Source organism: Topomyia yanbarensis, chromosome 2, assembly GCF_030247195.1.
Source record: "Topomyia yanbarensis strain Yona2022 chromosome 2, ASM3024719v1, whole genome shotgun sequence".
In the NCBI taxonomy this organism is placed as follows: domain Eukaryota; kingdom Metazoa; phylum Arthropoda; class Insecta; order Diptera; family Culicidae; genus Topomyia; species Topomyia yanbarensis.
Genome location: NC_080671.1, coordinates 363,559,489 through 363,573,045, shown reverse-complemented (window position 1 = coordinate 363,573,045; position 13,557 = coordinate 363,559,489). Strand labels below are relative to the sequence as shown.

Genomic DNA, 13,557 nt, shown 5'->3' with positions numbered 1-13,557 from the left:
AGAATTACGCATATTTATTCTCGGAACGTTGGCGTACAAGAGTTAATGCCTTTTAGTATCGAGCGAGTGCGAGTGAAATGGATTTCCCAGTGTTGCTCCGGTCCAGATCATGCGAGCTCTATATCAGTATAAATTATTCTCACTTCTCTCAATAAAATCGAACGTTGTTTGTACAACTACCTACTAACTGACCCCGAGGCAAAGTAACGAGCTTCCGATCTACTCTCTGAGCGTACTGATAGCGTGCATTTGAAAAGTCAGTCAGTATTCGACGTTGTCAGCAAAAGCACGATCGCTATTCGCCCTACAACGGCTACGATTCTGTCAATTGTTTGCACACAAAACAAAAGACCACGTTTTTTATCACTAGAAATAGAACTAGATCCTTCAACTAGTGGGCGTCCACAATGCCACGATCGGAGATAACAACGGCTCTGCTGCTTCTGGGATCGATCTCTATGGTAACTTCAATTATTTACCAAAAGAACTGCTTGCACTTCGACGAGGCATACACATTCAAAGAGAATCGGGTAAGGATTCCGCGTCTGGTCTTTCCAGCGCACGCGCTGACTCATGGCACGGGTTTTTTTGCACAAACAATAATAAATGTTTCGTTTTCCGCGATACACAGTTCACCGGCAAGTGGTATGAAATGCGTCGTCTATATGATCCGGAGGATACCGAGCAGGAGGATTGCGTACAGGAATTGTACACCCGTGCAAGCAACATGCTAGATTTTGACATAATTCGATCGGCGCAAAAGACTGAAAACGATGATCCGGTGTACTCTACTGCAGTTGCAAGTCCTCGGGCGTATGCCAACTCAAAAGTGCCGCAATTCTTTTTGCGCTTCAATACCACCAACCCCGCAGATCCAGGTTAGTACTGAATCACTATTTAACAGATCCAGGATTATTGAATGCATGAAATGTTGCGGGTTTTGAATTCAATGATGTAGCGAAAACACGCGGCTTCAAAAATAATCGCTTTACAGATAATTTTATTAAATTATAACAACTCAATGATTATGAATCAGTGCAGACCATTTTTATAGTTAAGTCAGATCGCCGCAACGAAAACTTGAGTGTATGAGATTGCAATGACTCAGGAAAGCACTTAATTTTCCGATATTTTAAATTTAAAAATATTTACTGCTTCAAATCTAAGTTGACAATCTCTGTCGAAAAAATCCGTACACCATGTGAACTGTGCCTTATCGTAGTGCTCGTCGATTCTGAAAGGTGCAGGGAATTTTGTTTTGGCAGAGTTGGTCAGCGTATTCAATCCAATCAATAACAAAATGAAACAGTGGGGCAGAATCAGAATATAAACTTATTTCAGAACACCTTTGTCGTGATTCAATTCTGCCTATGATTCCAGAGCAGCATGTATTCGTGAGAATGCGCTCGACAACCACGAACCTAAATATCGAAGTGACGCTGGTTAATAGAACGGAAAACACTTGAAATGAAAATATTATATTATTAATAACTCATTACTACCCAACTCATTTTCACGCGTAACAAAAATTTAGTTATGTATATATATATATATATATATATATATATATATATATATATATATATATATATATATATATATATATATATATATATATATATATATATATATATATATATATATATATATATATATATATATATATATATATATATATATATATATATATATATATATATATATATATATATATATATATATATATATATAATATGAATGGTCTTACAAATAACAATACGTTTGTTCACGAACTAGCTGTAACAATTAGGAACAGCTGAGAATTTTTTTATTCAATTGATCGGTACATTCATTCCGAAGATACCATGGTCGCTGCAAAGTCACGTGAATTTCAATTCTTAAATAAAATAACTGACGACGCTCGTGGTTGAGTGATAAGCATGACCGACACTCACCCCAGTGGGTCTGGATTCATTCCTAACCGAAGTCGTTGAAAGCATCTGATGTCAAGAATCTGTTGTCACGTCTTTCTTCGGAAGGGAAGTAAAACCGTTGGTCAGATGGTGAGATGGACGGGTTTCAATTTTTTCGAACCCGAACCCGATCTTTACCGGACTACGGAGAATCAACCAAAGATCCCGACGATTTTTATATTTAGGCACCCGAGCTGAATCCAAGGCTCATCCAAAAGAATCATCCAAGGCTCATCCAATATTATTATAGAATCACTCGAACCTGAAGTAGCACCATACGCCTCCAGTTATATCTGCCTATGGAAAAACGAATTACTGGCGAGATGAATTGGCATTTATATTTACTATTATTAAAAGTCGCATTTGTAATATTCTGAGAAACTTATAAATCGTCGATATCTTAACCGGAAAGTAGGATAAATCGGCGGCTAACGCATGGGGAAACAAGTGGCATAATGATGACAGATTCAAACAACCCTGCCCATCGTACATAACCAAAATTTCTATTTTTTTATCGTAAACCATTCTTGCATGAATAGTTTTATTTAATTTGTTACATGTATTAAATTAAGCACTATCAATTGGCAAGTCGTATTCGACAGTTTACACGATGTCACCCGCATTACTGGTTGGTACGGTCAAACTTGAACTTGTGTCGAAGGGTGTCAATCCGGATCATGCAACGGCCTAGCCCGGAGACAATCTGACAGAAAGTGCTTATGTCATATATGTACCACAGCTTTGATAGTGGCGCTAGTATACCATTACCATATGATTGCCATCGTTAATAGTCTCTACTTCCCGAAGATTTCTATTTGCTTGAACCAATAGATTTTCCGAAAAATTTACTTTGACTTGGTTTATTAGTGATTATTTAGATTATTTAGAGATTTTAGACGCGAAATATTTATTGTTCAGTGCTTTCTCATGAGTACTCGTATAAAAAATAAAATAATTCGGACAGTTTGCGAATCTGAAGAGAGGAAATTTTAAACATGAATAAAAAATACACTAGTTGAGCATCAGAAAATATAACGAATTCTAGCGATTTAAAGGTGGTAAAATTTAGTACGGTTATATGTGTCATCCATTCGTATCACGAAGTAAAGTAAATAAAGTTAATACTACAAAAAGAGACTGGGTGTTGTGTGTAGATGCAAACAGCGTCAAGAAATGGTTGGGTGTGATCTGTTCAAAATTCGAATCCGAAATTTCCAAATTCGAAAAACCCGAACCAGACCCGAACCCGAATGTTTAAAATTTCAAAAACCCGGACCCGGCCCGGGCCTAACCTGAACCCGAGAAATTTAAATTTGAAAACCCCGAGCCCGACCCGATCCCGAGAAGTTCAAATTTACAAAACCTGAACCCGACCTGAAACCCGTCGGGTTCTGATCGGATTCGGGTTTCGGGTTCAAAAACCCGAACCCGACCGTTTCTAAGTTTTCGTCCAATAAAATAGAACAATGTAAGTGAAATTAACTGTTTTGGCATCGATTCTTCGCCCAAACATCTAACTGATAATGAGGGCTTGACTAAACTGAAAGTGTTTGAGCAGTTGCCCCCTTCCCCCCAATAGGAAAAGCTGCGCATGCCTGTGATCACTAATGATTATTCAAAGTCGCTTTAACCACTTAGCGCATCTACGACGGTTCTTTATCTAATATAAGCAAGAACTGATTTTTTTTCGAAAATCGAATATGTGGTTTTTAGAAGGTCAAAATGGGGAAATTGATACAATTGGGACATATTTCAATAAACCTAACTTTGTTAACATATTTTTCATTGGTCCCTAGATATAGCCTCATAACCCTTTCTGATTATTTAGCATAAATTTCCCGTAAGGGAGACTATCGCAAAATTTAAAAAATTGATATTTTTATTCTTGCACATTTTGAAAAATATGCTCAAGAAAGAATTCACTGTAATTTGGTTTGGTTCTTCTGTAAGTGCCCATCAAACGGATTTACACGTGAAGTTGACAAAATCGGCGGCTGATCAATTGGGGGCTTCAGTGTAACTCGTAAAAATATTGTTTTCGACGAAAATAAATTTTCTGGGAATTAGGCGGTTACGGTCTTGAAAATGGTATACGAAAAAACCACAGGCGACGATAATTGCTAAATGTTCAAATTTTCAATTCTGCTGCAATGCTTCTTATGCATACCCCGAGCATACTGAAAACTATAACCGTGTTTTTCTCGAAACCACATTTTTGGAACTGGAAATGTAACTCGAACAAATGAGTTTTGATCGTTTTGAAATTTTCACAGTATATTCGAAATTGAATTCTACGTCGCTTTCTACGTATGATTTTATTTTTTTATTGTTTAATATTTTTAATCAACACTTTTGTATCGATTTTTATGACATTTTCAGTATTTTTTACTAAAAAGTGCACCATTTCGCGAAAAATCAAAATATCGAGCAAATCTTACGAACGTCGCTTGCTATTGTTATAAGCTACCAGAAAAAAATAGTTTTAACGTAAAAATTACGGAAGATAGAATTCCGACCGTCAGCTTTTTCCAAAAAGACGCGTCTACGGGAATAGGCTGCACAGCCACCATCTTGTGAAAAAATCACTTGAAAAATTAATTTTTTGTGCTTCACAGCTAATATTACAAATTTAATTTTAAAAAGATCTCGATTCACTGCCTGATTCAGTCTATGGAATTTCCTGAAATATGCTTATTTTGTTGTGTTCTACGGTGGTGTAACCCCTTAGGTATATTTTTACTTTTCTATGGTGGTCACTTCGCCCCCCCCCCCCCTGGTAAAATAATTTATTAAAATAGTTTGATATGAAGAAAAAGTGAACAACAACAATTTGTTGAATATATCATAGTATTTAATTGGATTAATCGGAAAGTATTTTTCCAGTTTATCAATCAGCATCGGTACGTAGCTAAGCAAGTTCATGGTAATCGAGTTATTTCTCACGAATCCATGCTGTTCTGGAATCACATGCGGTGGTCCAGTATAACCTATTTTTTATATCGTGACTCAGCAACACACAGTGGCCGCAGTTCGGACAAAACATATGTTTCAAATATTGATGTTTTTTTATTTTTTCTATGTTTCTTATGTATTGGATGACATATTCTCCAAATTTTATGACAACCGAATGATAATTAGATTTTTAATAGCAATTTAAACATCGCTGTGTCAATTCTAATGAAATTCATTTCATAAATCACAGTATCCGTCTTCACTTCAAAAACATGTTACTCTTTCAATTTTAATCCGATTTCAACTAGTTTCATTTTAAAGGGCATTTAAAGAAGTTAGCCAAATTTGATTTGAACTATGTAATATTATTACAAACATATCTTAAGTGGGTTGATAGCAAATTCTTTTTTCACAAATTCTGTACAATCAGGTAAAACAGCTCGGAATGATAACTTATTATACATATTATGGGAAATCATCTCTACTTTTCGAATTTTAAGGTCTCATATTTTCCCTTTTTGCCCGAAGGGGTCTAAAATCGACATTTTTAAATGTTTGCTGACATGGAGAAACATGGTGATTAGTGCGAAATAACAACTGAATAAAACGTAAACAAACACTGTTTGTGGAAATTGGAAGCATTTTAATCAATGTTGTTGTATCTAGTTTTAGTTATATTTATTAAAAAACAAAGATTTATCATAAAAATGGGTTTATACTAATAAGAAATGTTCGATAACACTGTATGGGAAAATTTATCTCATCTTTTATAACTTTTGACATTAAAAAAGAGCTCAACACCCCAAAATTACTTTAACATGTAATTTTCAGCCACATTGGGCAACATTTTTGTCTTTGTCCGACTTTTGTTCGAAGACCCGCCACTGTGCAACCGTGCTGTCTTCAGAAAAGTATCTTGGTTTTACCTGCGCTTCTGTTTGTGTTATAAACAAATTTTCATTTTCACTGCATAGGTGGCGCTGCGAGGCTAACTTACTTATTTCCAATTTTAGAGGTTTGGAGTTTACGGCAAGATTTTAGAACGTTTGGAACTATGACAAGTTGTGGACAATACCTAAGCTATATATCTATAAGTATCAAAGTATTACGGCGATTTTATGAAATTTCACTGAAATTCACGCTTTATGTTCTATTTTCTCAATATTTGTTTAATTTATCACTTCCAACACGTTGCAACGTTCCGCTTCTCACGATGTCTTGATCGAACAACTTTATTCGAAAAAAATCGGCATCTGTAATGCTTCAGGATATGAAAGAGTAGACTTTTCCCTTTCAACTAAAAGCAAAACAACCAGTCGGTGCGGGGTCTAGAACAACTTCTTATTTTAAAGTTTTACAAGGTGACACTAGTTCCCATTTTTGCCACTAGGTGTAACTACAGACATTCAAATATTAAAAGCTAAAATCCGAAGAAAAATCCATTGTCAACAAATTTGTAGAAAACTAAAATTTGATGTAAAATAATCCAAGAAAGTTATTAAAATTTTATCAGTTTTTAAATTTACGCGGGGCCTACTGGTTAAGTAGTCGATTTACAAAAATGTAGGGTATAGTTGAACAGTGGATTCGGATAAATTTGAGTATTTACAAAGTCCCATTTCTAAGCGGAAAAAGGCATTTTCAGATTCCATCGATTCTTGGGCGCTAACGATATTTTATGAACATGGAGGTATAGAGAAGTGTTAACTTAGGGTGACCATACGTCCTGGTTTTCCAGGACATGTCCTGATTTTTTACTGGCTGTCCTGGTGTCCTGGGTAGTTGAGAAAAATGCTTGATTTGTCCTGGTTTTTCTCTTGTAAAATTAATATATTTGAATTTATTGAGTCGCTTTATTTGCTCTGCTCCAGATCGTAGTTACTACTGATCGCAATCATAACTGAAACGTATACTCAACCTCGTTCAGAGTACGACAAACAAAACTTAATACACCATTGTGTCATCCGATGTCTTTTTTAATCTTTCAATACTTCCCTTTCTTAGTCCGTGTGCAAGGAAATTTTGCAGCCTAGCCGCTATCAATGTTTATGAAAAGCTTCTTCTTGGCGCTTAAATCGTCTTTTATTCCGGAACTAGAAGATTTTCCGTTAGTATATTTGAAAAGACACATCGATGTTTTGATGACTCTGCTTCTTCTTGAGTTCTCTTGTTAGTGGCATTTTTCGTGCTACTGGAAATCTATTCATTAAAAAGAAAAATGGCGGAACATCAATAACTATTATGGAACCACTTCAGGTTAAATACCAGTACCTAATCAGTCAGCTTTGTGTTCGCCAAGTGGAACAATTATTAAAGGTACAAATGCAGTCTTAACTTACGGAAGTCGTCCTCATCCAGTTTCACAATACTCGTAATGACATACTGATAATATTTAAAACTTTGGCCGCGGCGGAAAACTTTGCTACGGAAAATAACATGCAACGCGTAGTACAACATATTACAATCTATAGATTCACGTTTATATTGACGATGATAAGATTGATGTGCGTCTGCACGATCTATCCCCACGTCCTACCAGTAAATTCATTACAACCATCATGTCGGAATGGTGGAATCCGTTAAGTTTGAAAACTGGAGAATTTTTGTCCAGGTATTTCCAACGGTGTCATGAGAATACGAGTGACAAAACCTATTCCTCCATATCTGAACTTTCAATACGAAATAGAAAGCGTAGCCAAATCTCAAATCACGCTGTGCACATATGAAAGCCAGCTCTGTAACAAGAAGACACTGTACGGAAACCATGTGCAAAAACCTATAACGAAACAACATCAACTACCAGCAAACCGAACACACAGCCCTCATCAACATCAACTAAATCACAAACAACCGGATTCTCTGCTCAGGCAACAACGAATGCTGGAACAACAGCACACAGCGTGTCCGATCATTGTGATGCACCTACTACTTCTCAATCAACTACCAGCACCACCGACAATAACCTTACACGGACATCACGAAAACGATAAACCGAGAGAATGCGGACTAAGTGATTCCCGAGCCACAACAATCGATGGAACTAATGGATTTGCAACAAGAGAGAAGATCTATATGTGAAGTAACAAATCGCGTACACAAGATCTGATATATATCTAATTAAACTCGATTTATTTAATTTTATTCACATATTGTAAGTATTAAAAGATCCACGGCTCAGGTAAGCTAACGCATTGAGCCGTGTAAAATAAAAGAAAGAAAAGTACCTAATCCACGAATAACATAGCTTCCCGTCTGGATGCTGAAAAGGGACTGACCTGTCGAGTCTAGCATCCTACATAACAGGGAGTATGGAATGTCTCACTCAACCTGATATTATTTACACCAACCTATCTGCCGGTTTTCACAAAAACAATCGATAAAATGGAGAAATTTGGAAGCAACGGTAGGTTTAGTAGCTGTTGGAAATTTCCAGATATAGCGCAGGGAAGCTACTTGGGACCTTAGATATTTCTGCTTTATTTCAATAGTGTGTATTTAGGGTTGAAAACTCCTCGCCGGTCCTGCACAGACGATATAAAATATTTTATCTCATCCACTCAATTCAAGATTGCCGATTTCTCCTACAACGCATGAATCTTTTGCTGGTGGTGGTGTAGCAAGAACTTCGTGTGTATAAATCCGAAAAAGTGCGCGGTGATCGAATTGAAACGAAAAATCTTCTGATAGAACTTTTCTTCCCAGACCTGCAGAACATTTTTACTGCCTGCCTTAGCTCAGCCTGCCAGATCCCAGAACTTCTCAAGTGCTGACAATCTGTGGAGAATTGACGATTGAGAGGTAACGGGGGGAGGTAGTCCCCTTTCGACTGTCCTGGGTTTTTACTCACCTGATATGGTCACCCTACCCGAGCAGAGTCTGATATCAAATTGAGAACTAAAGTTGATGTTGTGATGTAGTAGAGAATGATTGCTCAGGTTGTTATCATTTTGGTCGTTTTAACGGTTAAAAGATCAAAATCGAAAGCAGAAAAATTGCACTATGACATCAAACAGAAAACTATTTATGCTATCAATGAAAGCAAATTGAAAACTAATTGTGATGGTGAAATATTTCATTGATAACAAAATAAGTAATCAATTTGATGTTTGTCAAAGAAATAGAAACAAACATTTTTTTTCTAAAAATGTAAGCACATCAAAATGAGATCAAAATATGATGTCATATCTTAAAAAGTTTAAACTGATATCAAAATAAGATTTCAATTTGATGTTTGATATCAAAATATGTTGTATATTTGCTTTATTTTTGATGTGGGACTTTACTCGGGTAGTTAACTAAACTCATTCGATATTGTGTGAATTAGGTACACGGTAGAGAACATCGTTGACGACTGTCATTTCGTCTGTTACCGATCTGGATCAGCTGTATTAGTTACGGCGTCATTAAATGACTTATGTTTTCGCGTGTGGTTCTTCGAACACGCATTGTCTTTCGTCCTCAGTACAGTACATTTAATCAATGTAAAAAATGTCAAGTGTGTTTTCTTTCTACTGAACACAAGTTTTGTGTTGGTTTTTCGATAGGGTAAAAGGGTATAATACGCCCCACCGGGGCAAAATGCCCCTCATCAAATCCCAGGATTCCTGAATTATCTAAAAAGTAAAAATGACTGATAACAGTATCAATTCATGGAAACAACGTACTAAAGTTAGTTTGGTATTTTTAATATTTTGCAAAACAACAATATACACAAATACTTCAAAAGAGCTACTTTGATGTAAGCTCCCACTTTTTCCAAGAGCATTACAACCAATTAGAAGCAGTCGAATTTGATAGAACTATTTCAAGTAGCTTACTAGAATGTTATAGTTACTATATCTTAGTTTTTAGCTTGGCTTAAAACTATGTGTGCGTATAGAATTATTCATGCATTCACAAAAGCTCATCACTGGCTAAAACGCCCCACTCTTTGTTGTGGGGCATACTCACCGATTGCTGTGGGGAATATTGCACTTTAACCGGGGCATTTTGCCCTGGGCGAAAGAAAAAATATTATTTAGGCAACTTTGAAAAATGTCTAATAATACTTGTATCAGGATGGTTTTAATAAAAAATGAAACGAGTACTAATTTCTACGTAATATAACAATAAATTGGAGTAGTTGGTGCGGAGATCATAGTGTCGAATGGTGAAATATATGTAGTTATTTTTGCTTAAGGGGGCCGTATTATACCTGTTTACCCTGTTTTTGTTTTTGAAAAAAGTGCGGACATCAACATAAATGGGGGCACTATAGGTCACTACTGATCGTCTTACAGCTAATCAACCACGTGAGCTGGAATGAACAAATACAATTCTACACTCCGGCAGCAACGAGGACATCGAAGTCATTCGCAAGTCCAAAGTCAGGCGAAGCTTCCGAAACCACATGTTTTATCAACATTTTCTTTCGCTGTTTCATGATTTTCACATCATTTAACACTACTCATTTTCTTATCTTTTTAAATAATCTGCAGTATTAATTCTCTTCTAATAAAAGTTGAACCTGTGATTTTCTAAGGCGTTCACATTGTTTAATTTAACCTCGAATATAGTGACCTATCGTACCCCCAGATTTTGACTACATCGAAAAAATTACCTTCGCGTTATTGGATTTAGCTTGAAAAATATTTAGCGAGAGATAAAACCATTATTGCCAAAACGTTGCCGGATGTAACCTTTCCAACGAGTGCTTGTTTGTCAAAATCAGTGCAAAAATACCATCGCATAAGGTCGCCAAAGAAAACTGACCTACTTGACCCCACTCTACTTTATAGTGAACATGTTTTATTTATTCTATCATGTATTCTTTTTCATTTAATTTCTCATTATACGGGACGGCTAATGTAATCTAGTATTACCCTTCTTCATAATTAGATCCAGCATAGTAAAATACAGCTGACTTAAATTCAAAATTTTCTATTTGAATGAGCTTAATTAGACAATTCGAGTGATTGTCCTTTACAACATTAAAAGAAAGATGAATGAAAGAAAAAGAACTATGAGTATAAGGTCCATATTTGTTACCTTTTGGGGTAGATTACATACGTCAAATGCAAAGTTTTACTTGTGCTCAACTCGCATTTTTTTTCCAAAATGAATACATTTCACATGATTTTACGAAAAAAGAGTTCAAACCAAAACTCCCTTTAAGAAGAAATTCCAGGGTCGTTACTCGCTGAACACGGATCACAACAGCAAACGAACAAGAAAACATCGGGTTGGTCCATACATTCAGTTGATTCTCCAAGTATCTAAAGTATGTCTATTAAAGATTTCTCGCATCATATAGGATAAGAGCGAAGATCACATATCAAGAAGCAACTGACAACTCTGTTTCTAATCTGGAGACAGTAACAGCATCGCCTTTTTCGAGTATAAGTGACAATTTCTATGCCCACATTTATATTGAGCACCCTTCTTTGTACAATATACAAAACCTTTATTTCTCATTTACTATTGCGAATCCTGTTCAGTGCATAGCGATTATGGAATGTCTTCTCAAAGAGAATTATGGTTTTGACGCCTTTCTTCTAGATTATGTTCTAGATTATATTATTTGTTCATTTTGAAACCAAACGTTTTTTCGTAATCGTTATTTTTTACTCAATTATACCTCGAATCATTACTTTTTATTATTATTTAATCTTTATTTTTTTATACTTTCAGATACACCGATAGACATCGTGCAAACCGATTATTGGAACTACGCTATCGTGTACTCATGCTCCTCCATCAACACAACAACAGTATCAGGTATTGTTCAATCTTGTCATAGCAAAATGATCACCTCCTTTCTAATATGCAAGCTATAAACTTTTCAGAATCTGCGCGGATCTTGGTTCGTAGCCGTTCGTTGCCGAAACACGCAGCCGATTTCATCAGTAAATTCGAAACGGATCATTTCAAGCATCCAGAACACAAGTGGCGCATGACGAAACAATCGGATGTCTTCTGCAAGCCGAACATCCTTGTATATAATGGAGCCGTTGGTGGGGATCGTAATGTTGCTATTTGGCAAAGTATAGCACAGGTCCTTATTGTCTATCTGTTGTCGAAACTTTATTTGTAAATATGTAATACGATTTAATGTACAGATTATTATACGCCAAACATACGATGTGCCGAGTGTCTGTTTTATCTTGTATGTTTTGAAAGCCGTCGTGGCTCGACTGTATAATTGAAATAGAAAAGTTTTATATGTTGTCTAAGATTATAAGGTTAGTTTTTTGTGCAAATATGCGATAAAGTATATCACATCTACACTAACTTAGCAGCAGTTCGGGTTTTCCCATGTATCACTTCCTTGAAGTTTCTAAGGAAAGTGCACATGACTTGTAAAATTATATGGTATCATAATGAAACGTACTCGGCACACTTTCGCTAATGGCTGCCAGAAGGGAACGAATCGCGTTTGGCTGCCAAAATTTGAATGAAGACTTATTGCCACTAATTGAAAAATGGAGCTCGCTAATGTACTTCCCATTATCAGTAATTGTACGTTCAAGCGGATTTGCTCTTTCCCTGTGATGCTCACTTTCGGAAACTTTTCAGGGTACATGTAGAGACGCTAGCGTACATATTTTCAAAAGCGGAATGGTGCCAAAAAATTTTTAGAAGTTTACATGCAAACAATATTCCTTTTTGTTCGAGGTAGAATAGAACAAATTAATCACTTCTGATGACAGAATATTATGGGATCAACGCGCTATGTTATAGTACTCTGGTCATTTGTGCACCGAAATCCGGCGTATTACAGAAAAGGGGTTAGTTCCAAATCACGATATGAAAATATAATAGATCAACGACATGTGCGACAGATCCCGACTGGTCAAGATATCACGAATATGGACTTTTGGTGGTCTAGTCCGAAGACTTAAGGAATCTTCTGACCGGAACCTCGCACAACGGCTTTCTGGACAAGTCCAAACAATAAGCTCGATATATTGGTAACTTTTGCTACACACGCATAGTTCACTATCAGTGTTTCCGATATGACAGAGATGTGCATAGTAAGTATTGTGATCAGGCATTGCATTTATCGCTCATATGAGTAAATACGTCCGTATAATTTGCTATTGCGACAATAAAAACTCACATTTTCACACGAAAAGTTATTGGCACTCACACAACTTCTTCGGATAAATACAGCGTGTTAATTCTCCGGATAAATAAAACTGCCGGAGAATGAGCGAATGAGTTTATCGTTGTATCTATTTTGCGCTCGCTGCTTTGCTATCGTTATTCCAAAACACGAAAAAAACAAGTCTGTCGTACTTCTTTGCCTCTTTTCTTTGAAATTAAATGTATATTTCGACGCTTTCATTGATTTTCACGAAATTAAAATATTATCCCCTTCTCCGGTGAGAAGGAAAAAATCAAATAAATTTTATCCGGAAAATTATTCTCACGCTATTTGTGGAGACGGAGAATTTTGCGACTCATCTTATCTCGGAAAAGTTGGACATCGGATAAGCCTCTTCTCGCGTGAGTGAGAGAGAATTACAATGCCTGATTGTGATTGAAAATGCTCATAGATATGACGCGATTGAAATCATGACCTGCGTTCAACTTCTCCAGCCATGTTTTCGATGATGCCTAAGAGATAATGCACGGTGTTCCTAAAACCGTTATTAACAAAAAAATGACCATA

At 36.2% G+C, this 13,557-nt stretch overlaps 1 protein-coding gene across 1 annotated transcript; it reads left to right on the top strand.

The window, feature by feature from the left end:
- The first annotated feature begins 251 nt into the window (after window positions 1-251).
- On the top strand, window positions 252-12,123 carry LOC131684431 (apolipoprotein D-like). The gene is made up of 4 exons (XM_058967289.1): window positions 252-530; window positions 632-878; window positions 11,574-11,660; window positions 11,729-12,123. Exons 1-4 carry the CDS (start codon window positions 408-410, stop codon window positions 11,974-11,976), a joined length of 705 nt encoding a protein of 234 aa, XP_058823272.1. The 5' UTR covers window positions 252-407; the 3' UTR covers window positions 11,977-12,123.
- Window positions 12,124-13,557: the final 1,434 nt, after the last annotated feature.